Source organism: Ochlerotatus camptorhynchus, unplaced genomic scaffold (assembly GCF_037179485.1).
Source record: "Ochlerotatus camptorhynchus isolate MF236.1 unplaced genomic scaffold, CSIRO-AGI_Acam_v1.1 ptg000576l, whole genome shotgun sequence".
NCBI classification, from domain to species: Eukaryota; Metazoa; Arthropoda; class Insecta; order Diptera; family Culicidae; genus Ochlerotatus; species Ochlerotatus camptorhynchus.
This window is the reverse complement of record NW_027041057.1, coordinates 446,111-469,174: the sequence shown is the minus strand read 5'-3', so window position 1 is coordinate 469,174 and position 23,064 is coordinate 446,111. Positions and strand designations below refer to the sequence as shown.

Below are 23,064 nucleotides of genomic sequence, written 5' to 3'. Positions count from 1 at the left end.
GATTGTTTTCCAGCTTATCGGTACCAACAGTTTAAAAAAATCGGTATTTATCGGTATTTATTATCTTAGTTAAATTTATATGCATATAAGCATGAATTGCTAAGTTTTTTATAAGTCCAATTGATGAATCTACGTTACGGTCGACCGGCAGATGGAAATGATGTGAAAATGATAATGACCTTTTGCTACCTGTCAAATCGTATGGAATATTTTTTAGTACATCATCACTTTTATGGTTTTGGAATCCAAACCTAGGGGTCGCATGCATTGGTGCAGTTTCGCGTAGATTCATCAATAATTGTGAGGTTGGGTGTCGGCTGTCGGCAAAACAAACGCGCGCACGTATTGTCATACACACTTAATCCAACCGGTGAACACTCGTGTTTGTTTCAGTTACCGTGGGGACGTAATTTGTGATTAGCCCCGGTCCCTTTCAAATTGTATCATTATTTATGTACGGTCCTTATATTTGAAATGACGTTTCACATTCATCTAGGGGTGGCCGACTTTCATTCGAATAATCGATTAATCGATTAATGAACCGAAAAGTAAAATATTTGTAATCGGTTATATCATGCCGATATAAGCATTAACATCTCCAGAGGGTCAGTGTTCACTCGGCTGTCGACAAAAGCAGGCCACTCTCGATGTGTGCTACGCGATCGTCTGTTTTCTCGGCAGCAACCATTGTGTGGTCCTCCTCATTGTTCTTCATCAGCAGTTCTTTCGGTCGATGCGTCGTCGACTTTGGAAAGCAACCGTTTCGTGATGAGTGTGTGAGTGCTGACCACGTTTTGCGTCCATTGCTGCAATGGACGCGCTCTGACCCTCGTTGGCGTCCAACAATTTGCCATACAATGAAACTACTGGAAGCGGCTCCAGTTTTGATGGAGGAGGCTTTTTGGATAGCGGAAGATAAAGTGTTTATTGTGTTGTACCTTTTGACTATAGCTTTAAGATGTATTGTATAGTGACCATGAATCCTCGGCTCTGTTAAGTTAATTCGGTTGAGCCTTATCAAATAAATTAATATACAAAAAAAAAAAATCTCCAGAGGGTCATCACCGATCGTTTCAAACATGTGCTGCACTCTCATTGGTGGAAAAATGACGGCACAGCGAACAAAAAAACAAATCGATTAGTTGTTAATCGAGTAATTAAAAAATGGGACATCTCTGATTTTGGTGTGATTCTTTTGATAAAAATGAGCGCAAAATTTCATCTCTACTGAGGGGGAAGCAAAACCACAAAATTACCTTGAATACGGGGGGTATTCATTGGATGAAAGGGACCGTGAAAGAGGACACTAAAATAGAAAGTTTTTCTTCCGACAGTTTCATCTTAGTATTCATCTTTGCTTAATCTGGCTCGGTAAAATCTCCAACAGTCGATTACCTCGGCATTTACTTTTGCTGATATACCTGCAAAATATATGTTTGTTAGCTGATATCGCAGCAAAATGATATTTGTTTGCTGAGTCTCGGCAATTATTTTACTGAACCTTAGCAAACTAAATTGCAGAACTACTCGGCTGTTGGAATCTTGGCGAAAAAAATTAAGTGTGTATAAGGATGCCCACCCAACCTATCAATGCTAGATACCCGGGTGCCAAGCATTGCCGTTCCCCGCTTGCTGCATCGTCGTGGGCATGGTGGGTATATAAATGGTGATACAACTTTGTCACTGTGTAGGCGAGGATGTCGCGGGGGGGGGGGGGGGGTGTTAAGTGTGGTTTAAGAGCAAATTGTAAACAAACTCGGTCGCTGTCTCATACAAAAATCCAACATGACTGAATCATGAATTTGACACATTAGAACACACTTTTTGGCTCAGCTCTGGTACTATCTTCGGTCCCAAGCTAATCGATTCACCCCTCGAAACATACACTCAAAAAATTCTACACGTCATCATCATGTGTCTCACACTTGATTTTGCGCTTATTGTGAAACACATCCATTTCATGTGTGAATCTTATGCTATGAATCATGCCTGAACATTATGGATTTGAATTGTGACACACTTGGATTATATGTGCCTCATATGGTGATATCAATAGCTTTGCACATCACAGTTCAATATTCTACAATATTCTACTTTATCGACTTCTACTTTGCCGACCCTAAAAATGAATCGATAAATATATACTCAAAACTGCCAGAGGTAAGAGCTTTCACTTATCTTTTTAATGGGTCTGATTCGAGATTCGATCATGGACTGTTGGGGCGTGCTGATGCCGGAGTCTTCGTTCGATCTCACTGTGCCATACGGTTGTTCTGATATATAAGGCGGGTTGATAGCATAAAGTCACAACTCTTGTTTTCGATGTTTACCTTTCAGAGCAAGCAATTCACATCGCATTGAAATGCAAAACACTTTAAATCCATCTGTTTTGAACAGTAGTGTGATTCAATGTGCAATACACTTGAATAGATAGTGAAAGATTTTCAACATTTCAAAGTTTAAAACACTAGAAATTAACGTGTATAACACATTGAACCAAGGTGAAATACACTTAAAGTAAATGTGATTGTGCATTTAGAGAATCAAGTGCTTAAACATTTCGATCAAACGTGTGGAATTTTTTGAGTGTAGGAAAATGCATACAAATCGGTTCATAAAGAAAAACTAATAATTTCCCGTGGAAACTTTTGCTTGAATCGTGTAAGAAAAGAAAACGTGTTTGAAAACTATTTGTTATTATTTCGGTATGGATCGGAGATGTTTTCATGGCAAATTATGCATAACAAGTTTGCACCCACAGGGAGAGGTTACCTCTTGCGCAGCTGCAATTTTCAGAAAATGGTAAATATGTGCGATTTTCACTAAGATGAAAGTGGGAATTAAGTGAATTTACTTAGGAAAGGTTGTATCATGCTGGTGGCAATAGAGAATTGGTTGTATATGACGCCAATATTCAATAAATGTTCATTGTGGCCTTTTATAAGCAAACATATTGATACTCACAATTTTCGACGGAAAACGCACTGGAACTTGATTTACTCAGCACGCACCATACTATAAAATGATGCTAGATGGTCTTCAAAGTGATAACAAGATGACAAATCATCTTTATTTTGAGTAATTGAGCAATTTACTTCTGTTTACCATCATATTTACGATGCAGCATTGATGGAGCCGTGAAATAAAATGAATATATCTTATGAAAGTTCACCTGGAAAAGTCAAAGATGCACATCAGTCTGATCGTAAAAACGTTTTCTTCTTCAATTCGAATGTTATATTGGAAGGATTTCACGCAGGCTTGATGAAAATTATGATTTAATGCTAATTTTCACGAATTTTATATGCAGTCTGTCAACATTAGTGGCGACATCTGCGTTAAGCTTTGAGCAATCTTCCAATAGATAAATTTCCCTAATAAAAAATAACCATAAACGAACGATAACCCAAATCATTGAACTATTCCACAAATGGTTTGGATGATACCCAGAACACGTCGTTAAGCAAATTAACCATACAATTTTTATTAGGGTTACGCAAAGGTAAAACTGGCCATGCGACACCTAGTTTTCAAATTTGCAATAAAAAAAAACTGATGATGTACTAAAAAATATTCCATACGAATTGGAAGATTGCCGTAAAAGCTCAACGCAGATGTCGCCACTGCATGATGATGATAATGTTGACAGACTGCATATAAAATTCGTGAAAATTAGCGTTAAATCATAATTTTCATCAAGCCTGTGTAAAATTCTTCCAATATAACATTCGAATTGCAGAAGAAAACGTTTTAACGATCAGACTGATGTGCAACTTTGACTTTTCCAGTTGAACTTTCATAAGATATATTCATTTCATTTCGCGGCTCCAACAATGCTGCATCGTAAATATGATGTAAACAGAAGTAAATTGCTCAATTACTCAAAATAGAGATGATTTGTCATCTTGCTATCACTTTGAAGACCATCTAGCACCATTTTATAGTATGGTGCGTGTTGAGTAAAGCAAGTTCCGTTGCGTTTTCCGTCGAAAATTGTGAGCATCAATATGTTTGCTAACAAAAGGCCAAAATGAACATTTATTGAATATTGGCGTCCTATACAACCAATCTCCATTACCACCAGCATGATACAACCTTTCCTAAGTAAATTCACTTAATTTCCACTTTCATCCTAGTGGAAATCGCACATATTCACCATTTTCCGAAAAATTCCGCTGCGCAGGAGGTAACCTCTCAATGTGGGTGCAAACTTGTTATGCATAATTTTCCATGAAAACATCTCCGATCCATACCGAAATAATAACAGTTAGTTTGCAAACACATTTTCTTACACGATTCAAGCAAAAGTTTCCACGGGAAATTAATAGTTTTTCTTTATTACCGATTTGCCCCAAAAATCGTCTGTTTTACTTGAAGAATTTGGAAACTATCCTCCTTCTAGTAGTTCTCACTTCGAAATGTAGGTGGTGAAAGCATGGAAAAGTTTCACTGCAAGACGCCAATGGATCACATCATTCGAGCAGTTTAAAATGACGTTTCCTACCACTCGAACTTTAACGTGGAACAATATTTTGATATATTTTCTTCTAGAACCTCGAGAAAATAGGGTCTTATTTGTAATATGCTTGAAAAATCTGGAATTTATTGTTTCATTTCCGTAAAATCGCTGGTAGAAGGTCGTCCCAAAACTGCTCGACAATATGATCAATTGACAGGTAGAAAAACGTCATTGTAATTTTCACATCATTTCCATCTTCTGGTCGACCGTAACGTAAATTCATCAATAGACGAGTGCATGGACGGATTTGTGTTCACTCACTCGATAAAAAGTGACACAACAGCGGGGCCCTGTTTACTAAACATGAACACATGAATAATGCTCGCGCAACTTTTGAAAAGGGCCTATCAACTTCTTAGGTCCTTTTCACGATAACCAAAGTACGCCCGGGCAAACCAAAGGAAAGGAAGGCAAGGGAAAAGAAAATTTCCCCCTAGCTGATGGTGTTGCTATTTTGCGTGGGCGTATTCGATTCGCACGAAAAGGGCTTAACAAGTTTTGTGTACAATAGTTAATAGGCCCGTTTCAAATGTTACGCGAGTATTATTCATGTGTTCATTTTTTAGTAAACAGGGCCCCGCTGTTGTGTCACTTTTTGTCGAGTGAGTGAACTCAATTCATCCGTGCACTCTTCTATGGGATGCAGCACGCTGACGTCACCAATGAACGCGATGAACCCGCATTCATCAGTTTGACATCCAGTGGTGGTTTGTTTACCTTTGCTTGCTAGTCAATTCAAGTGGATTTAAGTTTTTAAATAAAAATAATTAAGAGATATGATATCCGACCAGCTTCGTTTGAAAAATATTCCGCTCCAAAAAATCTAAAAAAACATTTAATAAATTTTTAATTTTTTTTTTCTAAGTTCATGTAAGCAAACCACTGCCAGATGTCAAAAAGCAAGGTTAACCGACGGTGCAGCCGTGCAGCTCCCTTTTTGACAGTTAACGCATGCATTATCTGTCAAAAAAAAACCGAAAACGTATCTACACTGATAAATTGAACTATTCCCATTTTGCTTGAAATTTAATCAATTTGACATTCAACTCAGTTTAATCATATTGAATGATTAAAAATTAATCCTCTCCTGCTAAAAAATAAGCATCTAATTTTAATCTCAGTTTAAACATGATTGATTAGATTGTAGATTATCTGTTTTTGAATAAATTGTAATCAATATTGATTCTATTTTTATAATTTTTGATTGAATTTTAATCTTTTTTGACTATACATCAGTATTGAAAAAGAATAAAATTTAATACTGGAAAGATTATTTCGATTTTAATCATGCGTGACTACTGCCGAAGTAATCATGGTTCGGACTCAATAAGGTGAAGCGGGAATCTGCATACTTTTTAAGCTTTTTTGATTTAATTTATCTTTGAGTGTATTGTGCGCCGGCCTCGACGATGCAGAACCAAGTCTACCTATTAAACTGTCAAACCGGCTACCTATCGTGCAAAGTAAATAAACATTACGATGCTATGAAAGATCCACGAAAGGTATTGCAATATAATATAAAATATAATCGAAAAAATGAGCATAAACACGCAGTGAGCGTTAAATTGTCATGGGATACGCTCGGTAATGATTAGTAATGATAATTTCTACTATTTTTTGTTCAGATTATTTGTCAAAATCACTGATATAATGATTTACTACAGCCGCAATATTTTTTCTCTCGCTAGAAGTCATTTGAAGTTGTTGTAGAAGTCCTCTGTTGCCAAGTGAAAAGAATTGGAATGTTTCGAAAACCGTGATGCAAGTTCAACTGTTTTTCTCTTGGCGTGACTCATTATACACCGACTCTAGCAGAACCTTATGCCCAGTGTTGACATGTTACTTTCAGTGTGTATAAATATCGCCCAGCGCTATGTTGCGAGAAACCCGTTTCTCCTTTTTGTTCTCTTTTCCAGCATGACATTTCCCTTTTTCTCGTCACGCATCGGATTTTAGTACAACACCACATAAAAAACTGCATCAGTCGTAGTGTAACTTCTCGTTTGCTGATCTGACGGAGCCAGCCAAGTCCCGCAGTTGTGAGTAGATCATCGCATCGCCCAAAAGGTAGCAGTATCACTACTTCGCACCGAATCCGTGTGACGGAAAAAAGAAGAATCGCAGAAAAAACCGTTCTGATAATTGCCCTGAAGGCCGCGCCACCTCCCCCGCCATAGTGTCGCTAACGTCGCCGTCGTCGTCGTATAATATTCCGTGTGTTCCGTTTGTGAGGAAAATTGTCCCGTGTCATCCGCCCCGTGCTGTCGTCATCGTCCGTAATACACACAGACGGTGCGTTTGTAAGGAAAAAAAGATCCACCATTCGACGGAATTCCGTTCTGCGGCGTGAAAATCGCGTGTGAATCTTGTGCGGAGAGAGAGAGGGTGAAGGTTTTTTCCTACGTCGATTCTCGTGAGTTCTATCGCGATCCGCGGCTGGAGAAAGCACAGCTGGATAACCTTATTCTCTGGTGTTGGAGTGTTGAAGCTTGAAACAAAGCCTTTAGGAATAGTTTTGTTAAAGTGATCATCACTACTATCTTGCACGGAATACCCCCTCGGTTGCAGCGGATTTAGTGAAAAGTAAAAAAAGAAAGAATAAGAAGAAGCCCCCGAAAGAGGCAAGAAAAAGGTGGAAAAAACCTCTCCCCCGTCGTGGAAGTGCTCGCTCGCCGTGTTGTAGGTTGTTCGTAGTCGTCGTGACGGTTCTCATCAATCGCGATTTTTTTTTTTCCTTTCTGTGGTGCTCTTTCTGAGAGTAGCAGCAGCTGAAAAGTGTGTGTACTAAAAGGCGAAAAAGAAAACGATTCTCTCTGCAGTCAGCAGCAGCAGAAGCAGAAACAGTACTAGCAGTTTCAGCTAATAACAACAAAAACAACACACCAGGCGAGGAATAGTATTTTCGTCACACCGCAGAAGCAGAAGCACCAGCCGTTACCAGCAGCAGTTCCGACGGATATCCAACGCACCGAAGAGATAATAAACATGGCGGAGTCCGGCGAGGATGTACATTCGCAGGTCAACAACAACAAGAACCTACCAGGTACTGTCTTTCCCCTTTGCTGTTAGGTATCAGGTTGAGATGGTTCGATGTTTCCTTCGTTTAATATCGCGTTCGTATCTACCTATCTACATTAAATGAATGGCGAATGGACGAATGAACGAACGAACGAACGAGATGGTCACCCTTCGGATGTAAGATTGAGCCACGAGTTCCCCCCTCATGCAGTTGCTAGCAACGACTTACCTGCGTGTATTCCGGTCTGTTGGTCGTTCTAAGCAAAAAAAAAAAAATACATACCCCCATAGCATAGGTATTTTCGGTGCTGCACCAGCTGGGTGAATAGGTGGTGGTGGTTTGTCGTGTGTGACAGATGGTTCGAAACATGGTCGAACGGGGGGAAAAGGGTGCCAGGATCGGGACGGGTCAGGTCGATCTAAACAGTGCCAGGTGGAAACAAGACCGCAGTATGCAGGGAGCGACGTTTTCTTGCTTTGGAAAGTAGGAATTGATGGGTAAAACAAATCGGAATGTGCGATATTCTCTGCTTTGGGTGCTTTACCGTTCGATCACGTTCAGTGAATTAGTCCATCTTCAAAGTGGTGTTGTTTAAAAAATAAATCAATGATATAAACATGTCCCGGGAAAGCGAGGAAAATTTTACCCATTTTTTTGCAATTTTGATTTGTATTCGACTCAGGTACTGATTTAATCTCATCGGACGTGAAGACAATGGACTTGTCAGGTGGTTCTGTGGGAAATTCTATTATTATTATTATTATCTTTATTAACGACGCTTTAAACTTCCAGGTTCATTCATTTCGGAGGAAAATAATTCTATGACGATTTCTAATGAATATTCAATATAAGTTCTGAGAACAATTTTAAGAGAGTTCTGATGATAACTCCAAAGAAATTCCAAGGATATTGAATTGCGAGGAATATCGAAAGATAATTTCAAATAGATTTAAAAAGTAATTCCGTGAAAATACAAGGGTACAATTCTAAAAGAACTCTGAACTTGATGATTTTTATGGGAAGTCTGAGGATAGTTCCGAGGCTACCTTGAGAAGAATTTCCAGAGAATTCCCTGTTCAGACGATTTTAGTGCAGAACTATAATTTTGAGCTGGATTTTAAAACAATTCTAAGGTTAATGGCATGGAACCTCAAAAAAGAATTCCATCGAATTTAAAATAACATTAGCAAGCACAGAGAACAGACATCCAAGTCAAATTCCTAAAGTGTGTACGAAATTTAACTGCTATTGTGAAAAAACATTTGAAACTAGCAATATCGTGGTGGCACTAGTGTCGCTGCCCATCAACGTCGACGACCGGCAGACGCAATTTTAACATAAATGTCAAAATTTTTGTGAGCAAAACATTGCTTGTTTAAAACCGATCAAAACATGAGCCGCAAGTGCGAGTTTTATTGGTGCGCAAATAAACAAGGTGTGCGAAAAACTTGCCACAATTTTCCTAAGAATACTGAATTGTAAGTATTTGCTTTTAGTCTTGTTTTAACATGAACCAGCCGACGGCTGAAATTCTCTTTAATAAAGAAAGATAAGATGTTTTAACATCGATTCATTCATAAACATCCTTCCAAATTGTAGGTACAGCCCCTGGGTGTCTCGCTGTGAGTCTCCCGAACTACAGATTTTCTTCTCACGTGAAGTCCAAGCGCTTGCAATGAAAAAGTTATGTTCCGACCACTTCCCCCCACCCCACAATAATTAACATTTCACCGCTTAGTTTTTTATTCGAAAATAATGGTTCCGCAGAAACTCGATTGATTGCCGTTTGATTTGCCTTATTTGTTTTGAACTGATTTGACAGTTCGTTTGGATACACGGTTAATTGATGAATCTACGTTACGGTCGGCCAGCAGATGGAAATGATGTGAAAATGATAATGACGTTTTGCTAGCTGTCAAATCGTGTGGAATATTTTTTAGTACATCATCACTTTTGTGGTTTTGGATTTCAAACCTAGGTGTCGCATGCACTGGTGCAGTTTCGCGTAGATTCATCAACCCAAATTTTAGTTCAGTTTACGCATTAATCGCAAAAAGTGATAACTCGAGTCGCAACATTCCGTATGGCGGCGCTAGTGTTTCTAACATATTTTAATTCGAATTCTTACACATAATTTAAAAAAAATTAAGCTTAGATGTCTGTTCTCTGTGATAGAAGGAAGCTGCAATGAATTCTTGGACAGGATAAATCCCATGATTTGTTTTTAGTGTTCTACAGAGATTTACATAATTGTTATAAAGAAATTTCCAAGGGACCAGAGAGAATTTCAAACTTATTTTAGAGCTCGTTTTAGAGGCATTTTGAACTCTGTAAAGGGATATGATTATAAAACACGTTCTTGAGCACATTTCAAAGAAATTCTGCAAAGAGTTCAGAGCGAAAATGGTCTATTCATGAAACTGATCCTGTAGCTCCGTGTTTTTTTCGAAACCGCTCATAGACGTTTCATCAGAATGAATTTGGAGTTGTGACCGGAATATGGACGCTGGGGACTACTGGATGGTCCATTGGAAGATCCGGAACATCCATATAAGTGGTCAATTCATGAAACTGATCCTAGAGCTCCGTGTTTTTTGTTCGAAACCGCACATAGACGTTTTATCAGAATGAAAAAAACGAGACGCAAAACAGTCAGGTTGATTGAGTCATTTTGATATGAATATGAACTGAAATCTGCCTCATCATTCACTGCCTCGTGAGAGTCTGAATGATTGAGAGGTAAACAAGTCACTGACAGCCGAGCACTCAGTCAGTAGCTCAGTCAACACGTTTATTCTGCCGTGATGGTACCCAATATTTGTTTTGAATGACTGAGCGTACATTTTCTATGGAAAAATGACTCAATTACATGCTGTGTGAGCGAAGGCAAGCGGTGTGCGTCGCCTGTTCGTGAGTGACTGAATGTTTTTGTTGGCTCTTTCATTGCCTCGTCCTTTACTGTTTGGTACAACGGTCTGCACAGAGCAATGGATTGAATAGTGCAGTGCTTTCACGCTCAGCCTAGGCAGTCAATAATTTTACGCTCTGACCCTGGGGACCACGGGATGGTTCACTGAAAGATCCGGAACATCCGTAAAAGTGGTAAATTCATGAAACTGATCCTGTAGCTCCGTGTTTTTTTCTCCAAGCCACTCATAGACATCTTATCAGAATTAATTTGGAGTTGTGACCGGAAAATGAACCCTGGGGACCATGGAATGATCCACTAAAAGATACGGAACATCTGTAAAAGTGGTCAATTTATGAAACTGATCCTACAGCTCCGTGTTTTTTTTTCGAACCCGCTCAGAGACGTTTTATCAGAATGAATTCAGAGTTGTGACCGGAATATGGACGCTGGGGACTACGGGAGGGTCCACTGGAAGATCCGAAACATCCGTAAAAGTGGTAAATTCATGAAACTGATAATACTTAATAATTTATGTCTGTCTGCCTGACCCATATAGACTCGGAAACTACGGAACCGATCAGTATTAAAATTTCGTATGCAGGAGTTTTTGGTGCCGTGAAAGGTTCTTATGGAGGCTCCCATATAAATGATACAGAAACATAGAGCATGCTTTTTGGAATCTGTGCGTAAACTCAAGCTAATATTGAATCTCGAGCAAGGCAGGGCACACTCAGCTAGTAATATATAATTCCAATTTGATACCAGTTTTACAACATCGATGAGTGCTTATATCAAGTGCTTGAGTAACCACCATCCCATGGATATCACTTTCAGGAACACTCGCAAGGCTGTTTGTTAGCAGCAGGAAGAAGTGCTTTGCCGCCGTTGTTCATTTTCGTTGTCTTTCACACTTGTGTTACACGCATTGGTTTCATCAAGTAGCATAAATGAAGAGACCGGAGTCAAATGCAGTGGAGAAGTATCGATTGTAGAAGCAGTAGGTACAATTTTAGCCAGTGTATGAATGATTCCAGTAAGAGTTTTTTGACGTAGGACTACGTCTGTGATTCCAATCTGGGGGTAAACTTGGTGAAAACCCAAAATGGAACATGTAACAAAATTATGAAAGATTTGGAACGTTAATAACTCAGCTTCCCCTGGACCAATTTCAATAATTGTATCACCTATGGATCAGAAATATTTCTACGCATCTGTAAATTTAAGACTTTATCAGATTTAAAAATGTCACTGTTGAAAATTGGACAAATGTGCAACTGTTGCTATGATAATTAAAATTATCACCGATTGCATGTGAAAAGTGATTTCCCTAACACAGATTTCAAAGTTGAATTTCATCCGGTTTCACCAAACGGTGTTTATTCAATCACCGCGTGGTGAGTGGTGGTGTTCTCCAATACACAACGAAAGGCTCCCCGCAAGCTATCAAGGCTGGCCTCAACCTGAATTCAGTTCCAATCACCGTGTGTGGTGGTATGTGGTCGCCAGCACCATCATCAGCAGCAGCAGCAGTGCTTTCGACGCGTGGCGTTGAACATTATTCTCCAGTACACAACGAACGACTGCCTGCAGCCAACATGAGCATCCATAGAAAGAGGAAAAAGTCACACCGCTATTGATCGGAATCAGTAGCTCTTCGTTAGTTGCTGTGGGCCATCTATGTCAAGCGCGTCATACTAAACAGTATAAACAGAGAGAACCCCGCACAAATTTCTATTCCTACACAAAACAAAACACTCCTGCTGCAGTTAACAAATAAGATTTATTATATAAGGCCACGTATTCCTACGTCGCCATTTCGTACAACCCCATAGGGCTGTCCCTTGTAGTTTTTTTCCTTCAATTTCCTTACTTCGGCCTCGATTAGAAATTACACATTGCGCTATTGCCAGTAACTCCGGTTAGGTGTATCCTGCCCTTACAAACATGATTCCTTAATTCCCGTGACATTTATAAAAGACAATTGATTTCGTTCAGGCTGGGTTTATTGATCTATTTTTTCAACCCTTCGATGATGGCAGGGCTGGTAGCGAGTCACTTTTTAGTGACTTGGTCACTTTTTTCAAGCCAGTCACTAAAAAGTCTCTTTTTTTAAGGCCAAGTCACTAAAGTCACTTTTTCTTGTAATAAGCCGTACTAACAAAAATGTGGAAACTTAAATGAAGTTCTATTGATCTCAGAAAAGCTAGATCTAGAGATCTTTTGGGAATTCCAGAGATCTGAAGGGGAAGTCCCCGAAACTAGCCCAGACTATTGCATTGGTTTAAAAAATCTATAAGCGTGAGTTTAGACAAATTCAAGATCGTTCCATGAGGTGGTGAAATTAAATGTACTGAATCTTTCGAAACATCTTATGGGTTCTCGATTTAATTTCCAGAAAATTTATGAAAACTTCAGAAATATTTCAGGAACTTGACAGAAGTCCAGAGAATTCCAGGAAAGTTTAAATGTGTTTACGAGAATTCCATGTATTTTAAAGCAGAACCGAGATCTTCATTAGGGTTGAGAGTTTTAGGGAAGCTCCGAGAACATCAAGACTGATCAGAGAATTAAAGGGCAGTTCAAAAAATTTCAAGGAAATTGCAGAAACTCGTATTTCCGGAAACTTTTGTTTGCTCAGAGAAAATTTCTGGAACGCAATAAAAATTATATGAAAATCCGGAAAATGTGAGACTATATCATGGAAATTTCAATATTATATCATGGAAATTTCAAGATCTAAAGAAAATTCGAAAGTTTAGCTAAGTTGATTAGAGAACATCAACGAAGTTCCATTAATTAAAAAAAGGTGAGAACTTTTAGCAAGCACCGATATTTTCAAGAAATTCCAGAGAATTTCTATGAAATTTAAATATTTTTAGATTGTTGTTAAGTTCCGAGTACTTCGAGGACGATCAGATAACATCAGAAAAATCGCATTTCTTAAGGAAATTTGCAGCGACTTACAAAGAGTTCCTTCGAATTATGGGATATTTCGTGAATTCTATGATTGATCACGAAACTTAAGAAGCTTCAAGTAATAATAAATATATATCAGAAAATTTACCGGAACATTTGATCAATTCAGAGATATTAAGCAAGCATAGAAAACTTCTTGCAGGGAAAATTAGTGATTCAAGCCAAAGCTCCGTGACCGTTTAAAAGCTTTATAAAACTTAAGGAAAATTATAGAACCATTAAATCATTTTCAGTAAAATGGTGGGTTCTGTAAAAAAAATACTAAGGCGGGGCATAATTTTATGGAAATTGATAAATATTTTGGGCAGTTTTAAAAACATCAGGAAACTCTAGACTAATTTGAACTTCAGACAAATCTTAAGAACATCAGTGAACTTCATAAAAGTCTATGGAACTCAAGGAAAGATTCGAGAATTTCAGGAACTTTTATAGACATTTCGGGAGCATCTCAAATAAGTTTAGTAAAGCCCCAAAAACAAAGGGAATTTCAGGGGAATTCAGTTCCATTAGTTTCCTAAATTAGCGGGAAATTTCAAGAAGTTCGCAGATTTTCAAAGAACTTTAGAGATGTTAAGAAAATTATTGAGGTTTTCACATAGGTCCAAAAGTTCACGCAAGCTTAAACATTTTTGGAACAGTTAAATTAAATTCATGGTAGTACAACAAACTTCATGAGAACTGCAAAAACTTTAGAGAAGTTTCGAGAACTTAGAGAAAGATATTAATCTAGCTAATTAAACTCTAAACAAACAAACAAAAAAACTTCAAAAAAGAACAGATATCCTCAGAGCAGCGATATTCCAGAACAGGGAAATTACATCCATTTTAAAAAAGTTTAAACAAATTCAGTGAATTTTTAACACTTCAGAGAAGATTCATGATCGTTAGGAAAGTTGTGGAAACTTTAGAAAGTCCGAATAAGTTTAGAGAATTTAAAAAAAAAGATGAGAAGTATTGGGAGCATCATGTTAGTTTCTCAAACTACAAAAGAACTTCAAGGCAGCTTAATTAAATTCAGAAATATTTTGGGAACTTTCAAGTAGTTATGAGGACCTCAGAACAGTCCATTCCATATTCAACGGAGATTTCTCATGAAAATTCGCTTGGAGTTTACTATCTTAGGCTTAGGCTTTACATGAAGTCTAAAATTCCTCAGAAGTACCATGAAAGCAGATTGCAGTTGATGTTTTTCTTATAGATTTTTTTTTCTCCAGAACTCCCGTGGAATTGAGGTCCTTAGAAATTATAATAAAATTCCATGAGCCTTAAAACTGTGGAGTTTGAATCCAGATTTTTGAAAATTTCTTGAAGTATTATAACTTTTCAGTTCAGAATTTATAAGATTTGTAGGAAATATGCATATTCTAGAACCAAAAAAATCATTTGAAGCCACTGAATTTTAAAATTGTATTTGTTACTTAAGATTCATCCATTCTGGATCTATAAAGTTCAATGTGTGAATGAAAATGACTAGGAATATATATATTTTTTTTAAATTTAGAAATGCATAGTAAGAAAATTATTAAATTTCCTGAGTAATGAAAAGATTTCTTAATACTTTCAGGTATTTACAGGAAAAATAAAATTCACTGCAAATTCCCGGTTACTCAGATTTTTTCAGGTAGTATAAGCTTGGAGGTCTGATGAACCAGCCTAAGGCTGAAAGTCTCATTAATAAAGGAAAAAAAAAGCTTGGAGGTTTAGTCATAAACTTTCTATTGAATCTTTCGTTTTAAAGGTTCCTATTGTACAAATTGAATAAGTATAAAACATCAAACATTTATTTGGTATGCCATCAGAACGACTAATTTTCTTCCCTTTGGTCACTTTTTAGTCACTTTTTCACAACTATAAGTCACTATTTGGTCACTTATTTCTTCAACATGGTCACTAAAATCACTATTTTTGACAGTATTGATCGCTACCAGCCCTGTGATGGAAAATCTTTGGATGTATATTATAATGAATGACTGACTTTTTCAGTCATCGTTCAGGCTGGATCTATTGAATTAAATTATTTAAGTTTATGTTCAGCTCTTTGACGATGAAACATCGTTAGATTCAATTATTTTTCAGCCTTTGTTCAGGTTGAGTTTATTGTTTTAAATTTATTTTCAGCCCTTCGATATTAGAATATCTTAAGATTTCTATTAAACACCCGTATTCTCGTTTTCGTTCGAGCCATGTTTTCCATACAAACGTAAAAGTTTAACCGCGTTTGTGTCCTTAATTGAGGCCTAAATCGCGATTTGAGGAGTGTTCAGGGGTTCGAAATCTTTAATCGCGTTTATCTCCTTAATTAAAGCCTAAATCACGGTTTGAGGGGTGTTTGGGTGTTGGAAATCTTTAATCGCGTTTATCTCCTTAATTAAGGCCTAAATTGCGATTTTTACACCAAGTCGATGAAGGGTGGAAGTTTTTGCGCGTGAATTTTCGAAATCCTATTTCAGTATTTTTTTTATAAATAGAAATAAGGACGCGATAAAGTTAACTTTTTTTCAAAGCAGTGAACATGGAAGTGCGGTTGATTTTAAGTTTATGAAACATTAAGAGGCCGGCTAATTACAGATCATTCTAATGAGAATCCTTTTAGTTATTTGCTTAAACTTAATTCAATATTTGCTGATGGCTGCCACTTTTGCTAACTGAATAGAAAATCGTATGTTTAAGACGTGTCGATCGGAAATCCATATCAAATCCTTCACAAGAGCAGTTGTTGTCGTCGTCTGCGAGGTCGTCGCGGGACCGAATTCTAGCTTCCTCATATTATAGAGTTATACTTTAAATCGACTTTCTTTCATAATACGATATAAAGCGTAAAGAAATTCGGTTGGAAGGCTGGGTACGTAAAAGAAGTAATATTTGAGTTTTAGGAAAGCCTTGTTTATCGGAAATCCATATCAAATCCTTTTCCTTCTCAAGAGCAGCTCTTGTCGTCGTCGTTGGTGAGGTCGCCACCAAGCTAATAACAAGTTGAACGGAAACTTGATCGTAATAGGTTTGTGATATAAGGAGCTCGGTGGCCTAGTAGCGACCGGTTTTGCTTACTGAGCAGTAGACCGTGGGTTCAATCCCACACTCATTAGCGCTATTGAATCGTTAGGACATCAATCCGCAACATCGTTTACCAAAACGAATACTGCTGCAATTCCAACCCTTTTATCCAACATCCCAGTGATTTCTTGTGGAAGTGCAGAGGTGTTCTCGGCTTCCATTGAAGCGAGTATTAAGTCAACATATTCCTATCCATTCCTTTTTTGACCAGTGGTATTTCCTAGTTTTAGATCACCAGTATCTCACATTGAGGATGATTGCTAGTCTCAAGCAACTTCTATTGTTACAGCTGATCTGGCAATAACGGATTTGCATCCACGGGCGCTCAATGATTCTCATGCTTATGATCATGCTTAATTCCCTCGCTTCGTCCTCAATTGTTGATTTGCTCACCTCTCTGTTCATCGTTTTGTCAAACGTTTTGTCTCCGAAATCTATCCAGATGATGTTCACTGAGAGAATGCCCAAATCTTCACTTCACTCAAGCCAGCGCAGTTAGCATGAAAAAGGCAGGCGCAATGTCCCTCGTAGATGGTAAAGAGGTCGATTTTTGGATCGATACTCTGATAACAGTTTTTGCATGCACTGTCTCTCGGCATTTCAAAAAAGAACCATTGGATACCACACCAAACTATTGCTGATCCGACGAGATCATCGTTGACTATCAATTTTCCAAAACCTAATATGGTTACTTTTGAGTTACTAAAAGTAAAGTAGTTTGGTCAATGTATGTGTCGTTCGAACAAACGAATATTATAACCGAAAACAGCAACGGTAACAACGACGTGACGTACACGAAAGCAAGCGGAACTTGGTTCTTAGCAGCTAATCTTAACGTCATTTCGTTCAGCAGCTTATACCCTACTGTTACATGAATTTATTTAGGGGGTCGTTTTGCTGTTGTACGACCATTTTTCCAAGTATGCACATTAGGGTGAATCAACTTTACAACCTCTTGTTAACCACTACTCTTTCAATGCGTATTCAGGTCCCCAACCACTGTGCAACATTTGAACCGATTCGGCTATAATCTCGATTTGCGGGAGCCTTTTAAATTTTGTATGGGAAACGAAACGATCCTATTTATATGTCTACCAAAAACCCAAATATTGCTCAAATTTCACAAAATCTCGGACTTAGACTGCCAATCGACTGCGTGAAAAAAAAACTGGCTGCAACTAACAGGTCTACCGGGAATCGGGAAACGTGAATTGTTTGTAAATTTCCCGGGTAGATAACACTACTTATGATTATCTCTGAACGGTGAGTTTTGCCAACTTTTCATGTATGGCAGGGGTCATATGTGACCCCGTGGGATTGAATCGCTTAAATGACAGATGTATTATCTCATTGAAGTTGGGTTGTTTTTCATAACTGGGAATAAACAGGGAATTGGAAAATTGGATTTGAATGGACACGCTGTTTGTTCATTTTACCCCCACTTCCCCTTTAACTGAAAAAAAACCATATGGCATTATTTAGCTTGTTCCGGGACGTCTGGTCACAACGATTTCATTCCTTCACTATTGGTGTATTTGCTTCATCTTGTCTCATTGGTACAAAACCGAGCTTCCTGTTCAGTACCTAACTGTCTCAAGATTCGTTTAAACCATTTTTCCACCTGACCGTCTAGTTTGTTTGTTTGTGTGTGTGTGTAAGCCCGAACGATGTTGCAAATTTCATGTGACAGTCTTGTTGCGTCATCGAGAATCTGTGCTCTCTGTCACTCCGTCGAGCCGGTTTGATGGCTTGGTTTGTTTGGTGGTAAATAAAGAGGAGAAGCCATCGTCGTTCTATTATGAAACCGAGACCAACATAGCCACATTGAACTATACCAAATTAGTCGCCTAAAATAGGAAATTATTGCAACATTCTCGAGCGGGGTCTATTTTTGACTTTCAATGCTATCCGCATCATCGCACGATCGGCATCGACATTGCCGCGACGAGTGCATTCCGTCAAAATATAAGTGCTGCTCCATTTCGTTTCGCCAATTAACACTTCTCTTATCATCGTGTGTTTGTATGTGTGTTTGTGCGAATGAGGATTTGACCATGACAATGCCAGCAATCACCTTCGATGCACTTTTGTGGTATGCTGAGCTGTGTATGTACGGTGTCTTTTTTCATATTACGTTTTGATTGGGACTATTTACCGTTCGCTGTCTGTGCTGATTGGTTGGTATCGGTATTGTGCGATAGCACAGCTGATTTCATGATTAATTCACGAGACCATCAGCTTCGTTTTACAATTGCTTCGCCACCGCCGCTGCTGCGCCGGTCGGTAGTTTACTAATCGATTCGATACACACACACATACACACATCGCGCAGAAGAGCTCTTACCGGCTATTGCTATTTGTTTTATTTCACACCCGACTCCCCTATACGGTAGAGTTTGACCTGAAATTCCTACGCCGTGTAACATGCTTATCAAGGTTCATTGTTTCCATAGCGCATTTCGATCGACGCGTCGGCAAGCAAAAAACAAAACAACAACCACCTGAAGACCTGACCGAATAAACCTTTGGCGTTTGATAAACACACTTTTATGCTCCAAAGTTCAAGTTTGCTGGATGCGTTGCATTTCTAGCTGCACACAATAGCAGCGTGTGCGCAGATCTTCGAACTGAATCTGTGATAAACTCCCGCAGCGAAACAGCCGGCCTCAACAGCCGCAGCAGCTTCGGGGGAGTAATGAATAATGTAGCTATCAATTAAGGTGAAAGTCCCGCGCCGCCGAGTGCGCGAGCAGAGATGATGGAAGAAGCGTTTGGAAATCAAAAAGACAAAGGACTGCCGTTTGGGGCTCGGTTTGCTAGCGGTACACAGCTACCAACCACCCGTGATCTACCAAGGTGGCGAAAAAGAAAAGCACATGAGTACCTACTATAGATGCATGTGTGGGGTGCCTTTTTCGGTACGTGGATGGCACGGAGATATAGGTCAGCAGCAGTAGCACTGGCGAAAAATTAATAACCCCTCCGACGGAATTCTCATACATTTTCATTAAGTTTCTGGCTTGGTGCTACTGCAACTACGTCACCCACACTCACCGGTTGGATGTTTATGGATGGGCGTCTCTGTGGTTGGAAAGGTGAGCGAACTGCTGCTAAGGGAGCGATTGAATCCAAATTGATTTGTCATATGTGACTTTTGGATGGATGAACGTGGTGTGATCAATTCCCGTTCGAGAATGGGGTTTTCTTGCCTTCGCTGGGGATGTATTAAGTACTATTGGTGTTGCCATATAATGTACAGTAACAAGCGAGAAATACGATTTTATCTTTCTTACGTCCTAATTGTGGCTTTGCGAGCATTTAAGCGTTCCCTGTGCATTTGCGCAATTGTAAATTAAAAGCTTTCAAATAAGTTCAGTGGCGTCCCGTAACCTCACTTTTTACCTGTGCACCAACTTTCCAAACCAGATTACCATATTCATACTCGAATCGGTTGAAAAATACACTTAATCTTCTAGTTTACTCGATATCTATCCATTGCAAGCAATATTTTGATAATTGTTTATGTTTTGAGAGTTGGTGCACAGGTAGATTGAGGTTAAGGAAACGCCACTAAATAATTTAGACTATTAGTTGAAGATATGTTGGGTCAAATAGTAAAACTTGCCTACAAATTTAATCGTACTAAACTTATCATAATCGTAAATAATGCAAATTAAAATATGTACGTGTATGGCCGTCCATTTATCTGACAAATTCATATTACGTGAAGTCTTGCGGTCACGGGAGCATTAACTTGATGACATTGTCTCAATCGTGGTTGATCATGTAGATCATGTGGTCATAACTCCACGAAAATTTAGAAAACTTAGAACATATCATATTCATGTAAATGAGTAGTAAATAATGTGCATAGACCCCATAAAGCTGCTTGGACATTTTAAGTTGCTAGGGACATTGTCTTATTGGGGTTGATATAGCAGATCTTTTGATCTGAACTCCAGGACGACCAGCCTTCCAAGTAGCGAGTCACTTTTTAGTGACTTGATAACTTTTTTTCTAGCCAGGCACTGAAAAGTCTTTTGGAACTAATTTTCGAACAATTCGAAGGTGTTGTGCTTTTTGACATTTAATAGTCTTTCTCTATCTACAGGGTGTCTATTCATTTATCTAAATGAAATTACCTGAGTTTTCCAGGTTTTTCCAGAACATTTACATATAGTTTTGAGGTTTATAATAAGAATGCTGTTTTTTTTAACTACTTTAAAATAACAACAACAGCAATATGAAAAACAGTTAAAAAACACCTTTTCAACCAAATCCATTAAATGTTGAAGTTTAACACTTACTTCATTGTAGTAAGTCTAATATCTCAAAATATTCAATGTATGGAATTTTCGTACTCCATGTACAAGTTCAAGATATCGAACATTTTCAAAGTGCCACATTAAGGAAAAACAAAATGTTTATTTTATTTAATTTTATGAAAGATTAGAGATCTTCAAAGAACAACAACAATTGTTCGAACATTACAGAAGTTCTGAGGAATTAAAGGAAATGCTGAGAATTTCAGTAGCTTCATAAACAAACTGCGGGAACATAAGCGACGTTAACGCCCTGAAAATATGGGGGTTTTACTCGAAGCTTTAAGATTGTCAACTGCAGGAACTTTTAAGAAGTTCCTAGAATTTCGGAGAACTTTAGCGGTTTCAAGAGAACTTCAGAAATATAGAATACTGTAGCAAAGTTGTGGCAACTTTTAAGAAGTTCTACACGCCCGACGAAAGTAACTCACAGACTGACTCAGACTCTGAGTTACTTTCGAGTAAGTACTTCAGAAAAGCTAGATCTTCCACAACCTTAGTCAACACTTTTAGAGCAGTTTAAAGATCTATAAACATGAGTTTAGAATCGTTCAGGATAGTTCCATGATGTGCTGATAAAATAATCGAGAACCCTTAAGATGTTTCGAGAATTTCAGGGAACTACACAGACCTTCAGAGGAAAATACCGGGGATTGGGATGGACCACCAGAGAACCCAATTGAAGCGATTTGGATGGGGAGAGTGAAATTGTCAACTCCTTGTTGTTAACATCTCGTGGAAAAAGGGCGGGCTCTTCTCCACACTCATTGCGGTATTCTTCTGTCAGACGGCTAGTTTTTTGACCAATTGTATGATCATGTGGCTGGAATTTGATTCTCAATCATCCCGTGGAGGCGTATAGGTGAATTTACCTATGGATCCATCAAAACCAAAACCTTCATACAGATCAAATCAAACAGTGTGGAGCGCCCACTGCTTTCGGACTTAGTTTCCATGCTACAATGAGTGGTAGACAATTATCATCATCATCATCAGTACACAGACCTTCAGAGAATTTATGAAAACTTCAGAAATATTCCAGAAACTTAACAGAAGTCAAGAGAATTTCAGGAAAGTTTAAAGGTGTTTACGAGAATTCCATTTATTTCAGAACAGAACCGTGGTCCTCAATAGATTTGAGTGCTTCAAGGTAGCTCCGAGAATATCAAGACATATCAGGGAAACAAAGGGCAGGTCAAATAATTTAAAAAAAATAATGAAGTTTCGAGAAACTCCGGGAATTTTCAGAAATTTCAGCAAAGCTCCGAGAGAATTTCTGGACCACAATATATGAAATTATATGAACATCTGGAGAATGTAAGAGTATTTTAAGGGTGTTATATCATGGAAATTTGGAACTTACTGGAACTTAAAAAAAAACATTTAGCTTAGTTGCCTAGAGAACATCAACGAAGATCCATGAATAAAAAAAAAGCGAGAACTTTTATCGATATCTTCCAAACGCTTCAGTGATATTCTAATAAATTTAGCTATTTTAGATAGTTTCATGATATTCAGCGAAGTTCTGACTGCTTCGAGGACGATCAGATAACTTTAGAACAATCCCATTAACTTTTAGAAATTTGAAGCGACTTACAAGGAGTTCCGTGGAATTATGGAATATTCCGAGAATTCTATGAACGGCAGAAAAATCTTAAGAAATTCAGTGAAAATCATAGAAATAGTTATTCCATAGGGCATAATTAGAACACACCATAAAAGGAACGTATAGCCATAACTGGTGCATCAACCCTATATTAATTATTTCGTTTTGATTCCAATAAATTTGCGGGAGCTTAATGAAGCTCCAGAAATTTCAGAAAAACTCAGCAGCACTAACCGTGTAAAAAAACCGCGTAAAAAAACGTGTAAAAAAAACTTCAGTGTATTAAAGATGGATACAGGGTAACCATAGTCGTTCATTCATGTCGTCAGTGTTCGTAGCGAGTTCATGGGTCGTTTAACGTAGTTCTGTCCAGGTCAATGCCCATTGTAATTGTTGCTTGGGTCTGTATGGTTGGGCTGGAGGTTCTATTGGAATTCCAAAGCCAGGGCTACTTCCTAATACACTTTACTTACTTTGGTTGGTCTAACATCCATCAGGATTTGACCCGCATTACAATGTTACGTCAACTAATTCGGTTCGTGGCTGCTTGTCTCCAGTTTCTTGAGCGTCCTACACTTCCTAGATCTTCCTCCGCTTGGTCTAACCACATAGCTCGCTGTGCTCCTCTACATCTTGCTCCGACCGGCAAACACCATT

General features: G+C 38.4%; 1 protein-coding gene across 5 annotated transcripts in view; it reads left to right on the top strand.

Moving 5' to 3' along the window:
* Positions 1-6,521: 6,521 nt before the first annotated feature.
* The window catches only part of ens (ensconsin), a 358,571-nt gene continuing 342,028 nt past the window's right edge, over positions 6,522-23,064 (top strand). For 3 of the 5 annotated variants that reach the window (XM_065236816.1, XM_065236817.1, XM_065236815.1), the window contains exon 1: positions 6,523-7,562. In XM_065236816.1, coding sequence (XP_065092888.1) covers positions 7,505-7,562 — 58 coding nt within the window. In that variant the 5' untranslated portion in view covers positions 6,523-7,504. Of the gene's footprint in view, positions 7,563-23,064 lie in introns of all 5 variants that reach the window. The other 2 variants (XM_065236812.1, XM_065236810.1) reach the window with 1 other exon arrangement.